The sequence below is a fragment of the Ambystoma mexicanum genome, chromosome 11, assembly GCF_040938575.1.
Source record: "Ambystoma mexicanum isolate Mex_15411 chromosome 11, UKY_AmexF1_1, whole genome shotgun sequence".
Lineage (NCBI taxonomy): Eukaryota > Metazoa > Chordata > Amphibia > Caudata > Ambystomatidae > Ambystoma > Ambystoma mexicanum.
The window spans coordinates 1245115340-1245127405 of NC_090934.1; the positions used below are offsets into that span (position 1 = coordinate 1245115340).

Consider the following 12066-nt stretch of genomic DNA (forward strand, 5'->3'; position numbering starts at 1 on the left):
CACTCGTAGCAGGAGAGGCAACGGCGGGAACGCGTACAGAAACAGTCCTTCCCACGGGAAGGAGAATGCATCCACCAGGCTCCTCGGTTGGTGGAATCTGCTGGCAAACTTCTAGAAATTGGAGTTCACCGCCATCGCAAACAAGTCTATCTGGGGCCTGCCCCACTTGACAAACAGGCGGTCCACCTGATCCTGACGAAGCTCCCACTCGCGACAGGAGTGCAGTTCCCTGCTGAGGGAGTCAGAAATGGTGTTCTTGACTCCCGCCAGGTGGAGAGGGACGAGGAACAAACCCTGTCCGACGGCCCAGTGCCACAAGTCCTGCGCTTCTTTGGAGAGTGCCAGGGATGGAGTGCCCCCTGCTTCCTGATGTAGAACATGGTGCTGGTATTGTCCTTAAAGATCCTCACCACCTTGCCTTTTAGATACGGGAGGAACGACTTGAGGGTCACTGCCTGTAGCAGTAACACTGCCTGTAGCCTGTAGCTCCAGGATGTTCATATGAAGATCATATGAAGATCATTCTCCAGCAGCCACAGGGCATGCAGACATCCAGTGTGCATTCCCCATCCCTCCGGGGAGGCATCCGTGATGACTGTCTCCTGGTATGGCGGGGTCTGAAATCCCGTGCCCTGGGCGATGTTGGAGCGGATGCCCCACCATACTTTTGCCCGACGGAACTCCTGAAGGGGTCGCATTTGCAATCTGCAGAGCCGGACGAGATAGATGCAGGACATCATGCCCAGTAATGACTTGATGGCCCGCACTGTGGCCATCTTAGTTGATGACAGCTGCTGCATCTTTCCCAGAATGGCTGCTATACTCTCCTCCGAAGGCGATGCCATGCAAGATACTGTATTGAGTTTGGCGCCTAGGAACAGTGCGTTCTGTGAAGGCATTAGGCAGGACTTTGGATAGTTGACAGAGAATCCCAGATAGTAGCCGGATGGTAGTCTCTGTGTGTCTGTCGGCCAGATTCTGTGAGCGGGCACGAATCAGCCAGTTGTCCAGGTACGGGTATACGTGTATGCCCCGTAGACATAGATGGGCCACCACTGGTGCCAGGCTTTTCATGAACACTCTGAGGGCTGACTTCAAATCGAAAGGTAGGGCCTTGAACTGGTAGTGCTTTCCCTGCACCACAAAATGTAGAAACTTTCGATGTTTCTTGTGAATGGGGACGTGGAAGTAGGCGTCCTCCAGGTTCAACGATGTCGAGAAGTCTCCTCTTTCCAGTTGGCTGAGCAAGTTTTGCAATGTGACCGTCCTGAATTTTTGGGACTATAGGCATTTGTTCAGATGACGTAAGTTTAGTATGGGGCTTCAGCCCCTTGTCTTCTTTCTGACCAGAAAGTATCTGGAATAAACTCTGGAGCCCCGGAGTCATTGGGGAACTAGCTCTATCGCCCCTTTTTGCAGCATGGGCCGTACCTCTTCCAGGAGCTGAGGGATGTGCTGCTCCTGATGGGTAACAGGAGGGATCTGCGGACACCTGCGTTGAAACTCCAGGGTATGTTCTTGGGCGAGAGCGTCCAGCACTCATCTGTCGGTGTTGATCTTTCTCCGCTCGCTGATTAACCTCGTTCACCGGCCTCCCACCGGGATGCACGAGTGAGGGCCCAACATCCTGGTCAGTTCAGGCTTGCATCAGCACCGGCGTCCTGCCCTGCGAGCCGCGGCGGTACTGTCCTCTGCTACCGTAGGCCTGAGAACATCATCTGTAGTCTTTCTGAGATGTGGATCTGGAAGGCTGAAAGTGCAATGTAGTGAAATCTTTTGAAGACCTGCTCGACTTTCCTCTGGATGAGCGAAAAGAAGAGCAGTGCTGCTGGAGAGTGCCCAGGGAATGGGCCGTCTCCGTATCCGTTTTGATGGCCTGGAGGGACTCATCGATGACCTTCCTAATTAGAATTTCTCAGTCGAAGGGCATGTCCAGCACCTTTGCTTGGACTTCCTGACGGAAATTGGTGGCTTTCATCCAACCTTGGCGACGCAGGCAGACACCGTTCCCCGTTTTCTGGAACCCTGTGTCGGGGACGTCCAATGCCACAGTGATGGCGTGATCGGACACCACTTCCCCTTTCTAGAAGAAAGCGATTGCCTCCATCTTCTTATCGTCTGGGAGCAACTCCAGAATCGGGCCCAGCTTGAACCACAACTCCATGTCGTACCAGGCCATGGTCGGTAGGGCGTTGGCTGCCTTTATTGTGGATGCCGCGATGCAAATCACCTTCTTTCCTATGGCGTCCATTATTTTCCCCTCGCTCTCTGGAGGGACGAGATGATGAGGACAGGTTGGCCGACGATTTCCTCACGGCCGCCGATACCACAGAATCCGGCGATGGCTGAATCCTCAGGCACTTGGGTGCAGAGTCCGGCACCCTATATTTCTTCTCCAGCCTATCCCATTTGGCTGGAGCCATGCAAGGGTTCTTCATGAGGGCCAGACCCTCTTTCCAAACATCGTCCAGAAGGGGCACCGCCATGATAGTCTTCCTCTTGGCCTTGTGCCTCTGGTACAAGAAGCCCTCCTTTTTGGTTTCCGCAGGCACCAGCTGGAATAGCTTGGAGGCTCTGGAGATCATGGAGTGGAAAGATCCCACCTCATCTGGTGGGGACACCCTATGTGGAGCATCCAAATGTGGAGATATCCTCAACTGTCCCCGTGGCTGTATCCATCCCTGTGTCTGGGTCTGCTGGAGGAGAAGGGACCCAATGTGGTGGCAGAGGTTGAAATGGGGGCATCAGATGACACTTCCTCTTCTTTGCTGTATGCTGATTGGGGACCTGGGAGACCAGAGGTACCGGAGCCGGAGGCATCTTCATCTGGATCTCTGGCAAAAAGGTGTGCAGTCGACAGAATATCCAAGGAAATGTCCCTCGGCTGAGAAGGTAAAACTAGGCCCTGTGCCATCATCTCTGTCGTCCTCCTCTTCAACGTCTTCATGGACCATATGTAAGGACTCCTGGTCTTCGTCATCCGTGGATGAGATCTCCATGATTTGGGTGATGGCCTGGGAGTGCTGTTTCGGGGTCTCCCTGCCCCCCTCTGCCCCCCCTCCCCGGAGGGTCTTGTACCAGGGCCTGAGCCGGTTCCCCCCGCCCCTTCTGGCGTACCTGCAGACTTTGCTAAAGTCACTGCGGCAGTGTTGCGCCTCGGGGGTAGGGACACCTTTTGACCGGGGGGGCGGGCTACCCACGCAGGATCAGCGACCTTAGCTGTCGTGGCAGTAGCTGTCGATACGAGTGGCCGACATTGTCTTAGTCTGTTCTGGTTGAGCCTGTTTGGGTTGTTCAGCCGCTTTCTCCTCCGTCCTTGGCTTCTCAGATTTTTCATGTAGTGTAGCCAGGGTTGATGGCTTCTTTTTCGATGAGGAGCTTTATTGCTGGCTGGCAAAGGAGCTGGAAGGTGATGTTGATCGCGCCCTATCAACTTTGGGGCCCACTTCTGCAGCGAACCAGGTGGACTCGGACTTGCGCCTCTTTGCCTTATCTTGGGCCCCCACGAATGAGGTGCCCTCAAAGGACTTAGAAGACCACTCTTCAGACCGGCCGGTCTTGGATGAGACATGACCATGCTCGGAGCACGGGTCAGTGGCCGTGGCGTTAAGCCATGCCGCCACCTTACTCTGCCTGTCCGTCGTCTTCTTGGAGAAACCGAGGCATATCTCGCACTCTACCTCCTTGTGGTTTGCGTGCAGGCAGTAAAGGCATTGTGGGTGCTTGCCCTCCACAAACACGTTCCATAATCCACATTTGGTGCAGGGCCTGAAGAGGGACCTTCCCTCCTTCTTCGGTGTCATGGTCGAAAGGGCGCGAAGTAGGCCCAAAGGCCTTGTAGAATCTTTAACAATCTTCAACCTTGATGGGCACGGAACTTCACTGACAACGGGTCCCCGCTGTTGGCAGATGAAGAAAAGAGCACACATGCTTCTTTAAAACAAAAAAGAACTTTTTCTGTCAAAAAACATGAAAAAACGTACAAATAGCTCGGAAAGCAAACTCAAGGACTACCAACACTGAAGCATGCAGTAAAAATCTGAAGATGGCTTAGGGAGAGGACTGTCATTGGATGGGGGCAGTGTGAACCAGAGGACAGTGATTAGAGGAGAAATACATTTTAAGTGAAAGTGAAACTGTTTCTTCTTTTACTGAGGATTCCTAGCCTGACAACAGGGAATATTCATGAGCATGTGAATCCATGGCAGACCCCATGCTGGAGAAATTCTGGAATAGTGTGAAAAGAGTAAAAAAGTCACTAGTAGAATCTTTAACCGTTGAGTAAGAACTTGGATGGTCGTGTGAAAGTGGGAGGCTGGCCAAAATGGGGAGGTCATGTGGAAGACCCCAGGCAAAGCCACAGTTCTGGACCAGGGAGTCAACAGACCCGGTGAGGGCGTGTTGTATACACAGACGGAGGAGGGTCCCCTCTCTGACAATGACAGGCAGGCTACACTGAAAAGTGTAAACACAATGAAGGCACCAATGTCTTTGTAGACACGAGGAACAGTTAGATTACAGGAAGAGGAGTAGGCTCATTGCCAGCAGGATAAGTTAGGCACACTGGCCACAATGATTGTCTGCCCTCGGCTGCGCACACAAGGTGCGGCATTGATGGCAGACATACTATCTAGGCACACCCACTGGCATGGAGCATGGGGAGTACCCTTAAAGGCAAGGGGGGAGACAGGACCCCAAAGGAGAAAGGGAAGGGTTGGAGAGGGAGTTGGAGATGGGGTGCTGTTAGAGATGGTGAGGTGGAAAAAGAGAGAGAGAGACAGACACACAAGGAGAGACACACAGGAAGAGGGAGACAGACACAAACACAGGGAGAGAGAGAGAGACAGCCACACAGCGAGAGGGACAGCGACACAGGGAGAGAGACAGGGGGGCAAGGCAGACTGACCAGGAGCACTACTGGTGGAAAAATAGCACAGGTTGAGGAGGAACGGAGGAGAAGGATGGAGAGGGGAGAGAAGGGTACCTGTGGAAGGGGCTCCTGAGCTCTGCTGTCCCCCATTGGCACACCACCGCCAGCAACCAAAGAGAGAGAGACAAGAGTCCTCTCTCCACAGGCCTATATAAGGCTGTTGTAACCGCCCACTCCAGTGCCAGCCTCCCACCCAGGAATACATGTGCAACTGGTTTGTTTGGCTGTTGCCAAGGACATGTTTTGTGTGGTTTCCAGGGGAGATGGGATGCAGGGCTGGGCACATATTTTGAGGTATTTACAGGGTGGATTGTTCTTCTAGAGCTTGTCTCCACCTATTCTTGCAATAGGGGAAACTAGATTTTGTGATTCGCAAGTCAGTAAAAATGACAATTATACAGTGCAGGGCAACTGGGGCCCCAAGTGGAAATTAATTGCAGGACTGGGGAATGGAGGGGGTTCCCAGAAAGGGTGCAAGAGGTCAGGGCCTAGCTGGTTGATATGGCATTGGGCAGGATAATTACAGGGTGCGGGACAAGTGGCTTTCCAGAGCCCCCCACCCATGATGGACCCAACAAGTGGAACTTGCTTTGCAGGGCTCAGAGATGCTTCGTGCCAGGACAAAGGGGAGATACAAATGATAGGGTGGGGCAAGTGGGAGAAAGAGTTAAAAGTATCCAGGCTCAGGCTGCAGCTGAGCAAGAAGTAGAACTTGTTCTTGGAGGGATCATGGCGTGGGCCCATAACCGCCTCAACACAGTGCATGGGACACAGAGGAAATACATTTGATATGATATGATATGGCATTTGTAACGCGCCTATACACAAGTGTTTCAAGGCGCGACGAGGCAGGGAGGGGGGAACAAGGGGAAGACAGACAACGATCCTACTAGGCCAGGTGTCATTCAGACCGCGCAAGTGCAGGGGTAGGGGGAAGGGAAAAAGTGGAAGGGGGAGGGGGGTGGGGAGTGCAGTACAAATAAGTAGAATAGAAATAAAATAATAAATAAATAGGGCCAGCTGGTGGTAAGTGCAAGGTAAGTGCAGACAAGTGCTCGGGGGGGGGGGCTGTAGTGATACAGAGACAGTCTCGCAGTGCAGGGGTTGCCAGGGAGGCAGTGCAAGTGAAGAGTGACTGGGCCCAGGACCGAGGTCGGTGAGAGTGGCCCAGTTGCAGAATCAGTGCAGTATTGGTGAAGAATTTAGCAGGGGAGAGGGAGAGAGAAAGCAGAAGTGAAGAGGAAGGTTTTGAGGTGCTTCCGGAACCGGAGATGGTTCTCCTCAAGTTTCAGGGAGGCAGGAAGGCTGTTCCAGAGGGAGGCCCCTGCCGCGGAGAGAGATCTACCCCCAGCTCGTTGCTTCGAGAAGCGGCTGACCCTGAGGGAGTTGGAGACGGATGAGCGTAGGGCTCGGGAAGGAAGATATTTAGGAAGAGAGAGTTGAAGGTATTTAGGCCCCAGGCCCTAGAAGGCCTTGTGGACAATGCAGAAGGTTTTGAACTTAATCCTCGCAGCCACTGGGAGCCAATGTAGAGATTTCAGTCCTGGAGAGATACGGTCCCTGGGCTTGAGGCCAAGGACAAGTCTCGCAGTTCTGTTCTGGATGAGTTGCAGAGGGCGGAGAGTGGAGGCAGGCAGATTAAGATAGAGGCTGTTACAGTAGTCCAGCTTCGAGAGAACCAGGGCTCGGGAGACAGTGAGCTTCTGGGGGAAGGAGAGAAAGGGAAGAATACCTCTGAGGAGGTGCAGCTGGTAATGTGACTTCTTAGAGACGTCAGATATATGAGGAGAGAAGGAGAGTGTGGAGTCAAAGATGACCCCGAGGTTTTTTGCCTTGCCGGTAGGAGCAGGAAGAGGGCCAAGAGAGGCCGGCCAGAGAGCTGCAGGGAAGGAGGGAGTGGGTGTGCCGATGAGTAGGATCTCAGTCTTACTAGCATTAAGGCAGAGGTCATTGGCAGCACACCATTCCTGGATAGCAGACAGACAGTCAGAGATGAGGGAGGGAGAGGAGGAGGCCGAGGGTAGCCTGAAAATGAGCTGGGTATCGTCCGCATAGCACTGAAAGTTGGGGCAGAGGGCGGCGATGCGGTGGGCAAGGAGTGCCAGATACTGGTTGAACAGCCAGGGAGAGAGATTAGATCCCTGGGGAACGCCACAGGTGGAGAAAAAGATGTCAGAGAGGAAGGACCCAAGTTGGACCTGGGAGGGTCGATTGGAAAGGAAAGAGGTCAGCCATGCCAGAGCCTGACCAGTGATACCCAGGTTATCACGGAGACGGTTGAGCAGGATGGCATGGTTGACAGTGTCAAAGGCAGAAGAGAGATCGAACAGAATGAGAACACATGGAGTGTTGGAGTCGAGGTTCAAGAGCAGGTCCTCACGGATGTTCAGGAGAGCAGTTTCCGTGCTTCTGGCCGCTCTGAAGCCAGATATATGGTCATGGAAACTATCAACAGCTTCAGCATGGAGGTTAAGCTGGGAGATGGCCAGTTTCTCCTGGAACTTGCCCAGGAAGGGAGTGATGGAGATTGGGCGTTAGTTAGCCGGACAGGAGGGGTCGGCAGAGGGTTTCTTAAGGAGAGGGTGCACAAGGGAGTGCTTGAGGGGGATGGGAAGACTCCAGAGGCGAAGGAGTGGTTGCAAAAGTCAGCCAGGGCAGGAGCCAGGGAGTCGATGTGGTCCTTGATAGTTTTGGAGGAACAGGGGTGAATCTGTTTAGACGAGACTTTCATAGATCGGACTTGTCTGGAAACCTCATCAGCAGAAAAAAGGGGAAAGGCAGAGAAGGAGGGAGGAGGGGTGGCTGCAGAAGGGCCAGAGGAAGAGCAGGGAAGAGAGGGGGGGAGGTGATAGGAGGAGAGTGAGGACAGGATGTCCTGAGTTTTAGAGATGAAGTGGGAGGCCAGTGCAGTGCAGAGGGCCTGGGAGGGGACAGGAGAGGTAGAGACTGCAGCAGGGTTGGCAAGCTCCTTGCAGATTTTAAAGAGTTCAGCCGAGTTGTTAGATGCCGCAGAGATGCGGGCTTGGATAAGGGCTCTCTTCTTGGTGAGAACAGAGAGACGGTATTGCCTTTGGAGCAGGCGGCAGGCCAGTTTGTCAGAGGATGAACATGAAGCACGCCATTTCCTCTCTGCCACACTGCACTTGCGTTTTAGGGTGACGAGATCCGAATCATACCAGGAGTTACATTTGGCTTTGGGCTTCAGGCGGATTTTCATGACAGGGGCAAGGATATCAAGAGTATCAGATATAACAGAGTGGAGCAAGGAGAGGGCTGTGTCAGGGTGGGAGTCAGCCGAAGGGGGAGGGTGGGCTAGAAGGTGGCAGCGAAAGCCGCAACTGACACGCGCTTCATGGGTCGGATGACCGAGAAGGTGGGTGGCAATGATGAGGGTGGCTTTACCTGTGGGGTAGGGAAGGTGAGGTGGGAGGATAGGAGAAAGTGATCACTCCAGGAGAGAGGAGTGGAGAGAGGGACAGAGAGGGGAAGGTCAGAAGAGATCAGAGCATCAAGAGTGTGCCCTGCAGAATGAGTAGGCCCAGACGGGAGAATAGAGAGTGAGAGAGAGTCGCAGAGGTCACGAAAGAGTCCAGTGGGGGGACAGGAGGCATCTAGGTGGATGTTGAAGTCACCAAGAAAGAGGAGTTGAGTGGTAGAGGACAGGGGTGAGGAGGAGAGGTCAGCCCACTCAGAGAGGAAGGAGGAAATTTGACCAGGTGGCCGATAGATAGTAGCCACGGTAAGGGAATGGCTAGGAGAGAGAAAGAGTCGGCAGACAAGAATTTCAAAAGAGGAGTAGGTCTGTGTAGGAGTGACAGTGGCAGGAATCCACTCAGAGAAGATAAGGGCAACACCCCCCCTGCACGGTTGGGCCTGGGCACAGAGAGGATCTTGTAACCTTCAGGTAGGAGTGCGTCAAAGCTCGTGACAGAGCTGGCTGTGAACCATGTCTCAGTGAGACCGAGGACGTCAAGGTCCAGTTCCTCAAGAAGGCGACAGATATCGGAGGAATGCTTGATGGCAGAGCGAGAGTTAAGAGTGGCAAAGTGGAGAAGGTTGCCATCCTTGAAGGACTTCCGGGGAGGGGTACAGATCAGAGGTACGCCCTGCGGAGGTGTAGAAGAAGGAGGTGAAGTGGGAGTGCGAGAGGGGGCAGGGAGGGAGGGTAGATGCAAGGTAGCCGAAGACAGGGGGGGGACAGCAGGGGAGGAAAGGAAGTTGATGAGGCGAGGGAAGCGTCTATCAAAGAGGTGAAGGTTGGCCTGAGGGCCTTGGACCAAGACGGTCCCATTATCGTAGACATTAATGATGGGCTTAGAGGAGCGGAAGGGGGCCAAGAGGACATCCCAACGGGTGCCACCATTAATGGGAGAAGAGGAAAAAGGAGAGAGCACAGAGACCATATGAAGGGTCCATAGGTCAGGTGAAGGCACGAAAAAGAGGATGTCAGTGAGAGTTTCCTTAAAGCAGGCACTAGTGTAGGTGTCAGCGATAGGGAGGCCTGGGTTGGAGACCAGGATGTCCTTTTTAAACTTTTTCCTGCCAGATTTAGTGAGGAGAGCAGGATAGTCAATAGAGAAGCAGTTAGAGAAGATAGGCAAGATAGAGAGCACCATGGAGTAGGAGGGAGTGTGGGGGCGGGAAGACAGACGATACGAGAAGCACGCAGGCAGGACGTGAGCGGCAAGCCCAAGTTTACCACAATTCAGAACAGTGAATGAGTATTAGGTACAGAGGCCACCTAAGTTAGAGAATCCGGCGAGGGGAGAAAAAACCCAAGTTTACCTCAACTGTGGAACACAGTGAGGTGAAGACACCATGCGAAGGAAGTGACCAGGTGTAGGTGGGGTGGGCCGCGCGAAGGTGGAATTGCAAAGTACAGGCGCCTTGCGTCCCCTGCGGACACCTGCAGACACACAGGGAGCCGCAACTGAAGGAGTCGCCCTTGGCCTTGGGGCCCTTAGCCGCAGGGGGCTGCCGGGTAGAGGGCTGCCCCAAAGGGTGTAGTTATAGGAAGAGGGAGGAAGGAGGGAGAGGAGAACCAGGAAGTGGGAGGGGAGGGAGAGAGCGAGAGCAGGCACAACAACGCGCTACGAGCGCAGATGAAACTTTTCTTTTTTTTTTTTTTTAAAACAAAACACACAATCTACTCACGGATGCCGAGGCAGGGCTTCCAGGCCTGCAGTTCCCTCGGGGCCACCGGCGACCGCTCTCCCACGCTCAGCTATACAAAGAAGCGAGCAGGGGGAGCGGGCGTCGAGTAGCCCAGAAGGGAGGCAGGCAGAAGCCAATCTGCCTGCTTATGTGGGGAAAATAAGTCACCCAATACTTTGGAAAAGGAAGTTGTGCAATACATTGAATACAGTGAGGACATTAAAAGTCATGTGAAAAAGAAAAAAAATACAGGAGGCCCACAGTAAACAGGAAGGGACATAGAAACTGCCACTTCCACAGTAGGGGGTGGGCAGGAGGACTGATTGTTAGTGCTATTTATAGAAAGTAGTAGATGAAGGGTAGGTAAGTTGGATGAGGTGTCGAATCTTTAACCACAATGTAGGCTTGTACTTACCGGTCCTGCCCACATTCCAGGCAATCAGATTGATTGCAGCACCCACCCCAGGTGATTAATATTTGGTATTGAAACAGAATCAGCAATTGGGGACCTATTTCAAATTCTTGCGGTAATCGTCCTCCTCATGGATGCTAGAAAATAAAACTGCAATTCCAACATTTCCGGAACATTTGACTACAGTGTGTAAGCAGGCTAGCGCTGAGCACTGTGTGCATGAGTTCCAATGGAGTAGAATAAATAAAAAAATTACATGGGGAATATTTTAGGATTATTTTTAACAGCAACCCGTAACACTTATTAGAGAACTCTTACTTTATTTTGGTCTAACTAATTTAATTATTATGTTTGTATACATTGTAAAGTGTTCAAAGTAGAATAGTTTATCACAAATTGCTTTCCTTCTTTAGCTCATCGATGCCATTACATGAGGGAACCAGCCATTTGCAAATTAAGCTTGAAACCACTCTTAAAGGATCTATGTTTTCTGTTATATTAGACAGGCTAACGAACAATGGAATGTCATTCTACACAGGGGAATGTGCATTAGTAAATGCGTGTTGGGTGAAGTGTTCCACCCATGACATTCCAGCTTTCTCAGTAAGTAACCATAAGGTATGCTCAGACATCCTTGCCTAGGTAGTCAGGTTGCATGTCACTGAGGCACAACAATGTTGGAACATGCCTGGGAATGTGCATGTACGTTTCCAAGCGGAGGTTTTCTAGAGTGCACCACTTTGGAGTCAAGATCAATACTGATAGTGTGTGGTTGCTTCCTTGATGTTGTAACAAAGACTCTTGAAACAAATTGAATAAAATGTGACCAGAACAATTGCTAGTGGTTAACAACTGTTAGCTTAAGCATTTAAACTCATCCAATGTTTGTTTCTTCCATGCATTATCCCATGTCGGCACCTAAGAGCTACATCACTGTATAAATATGCCATTTCTTTCCTCCCTAGAGTGTGCATCCTAGTCCTCTCCTCTTTCTATCTGGCGTTTCGAATATTTCATCTTGAGCAGCAGCTTCACACTCTGCACCAGGGGTACCCCATAAGGGGGCACAAGAGGTAAGGAAAACTGTGTACAGAACCTGCATTGGGGCTTGCTAGACCAATGCCCCTCACCCCTCATCCTTAATCACCCAGCACCCCTCGCACCAAAGTGGTCCTTCTACTATGGGAGCCCCAATTACCTCCTCATTCTCTGATTTGTACTCGCCCATCCTCCTTCCACGCGCCTAGTTCCCGCCTCCTACTGCTCTATAACCACATTATATAGCCAGCTGATTCTCTCACCCTTGTTCTATCATCTCACTGTCTGTCATTCACTCTGTCTACTACCCTTTGTCATGGGCAGCTGCAAGTGGGAAACAGAAAGATGTAATTTTCAAGAAAGTAGAATTCAACCACACAAATGGAAAATGGTTTCTTCAGCAACGAATTGTGCATAAAGAAAGGTTCTCTCACAAATGTCTTAGCCTTGGTTCATCCTGGCCAGATTCCTGTATCCAGTGGAATACCCAGGTCTTTGGGCTGATGGGATCCCGAACTCATTCCTACAGAGA

At 52.0% G+C, this 12066-nt stretch overlaps 1 protein-coding gene across 5 annotated transcripts in view; it reads left to right on the forward strand.

Moving 5' to 3' along the window:
• The window catches only part of GRAMD2A (GRAM domain containing 2A), a 439501-nt gene that overhangs the window by 415716 nt on the left and 11719 nt on the right, over window positions 1–12066 (forward strand). For all 5 annotated transcript variants that reach the window (XM_069624655.1, XM_069624656.1, XM_069624653.1 and 2 more), the window contains one exon: window positions 11462–11569. In XM_069624655.1, coding sequence (XP_069480756.1) covers window positions 11462–11569 — 108 coding nt within the window. The remainder of the gene's footprint in view (window positions 1–11461; window positions 11570–12066) is intronic.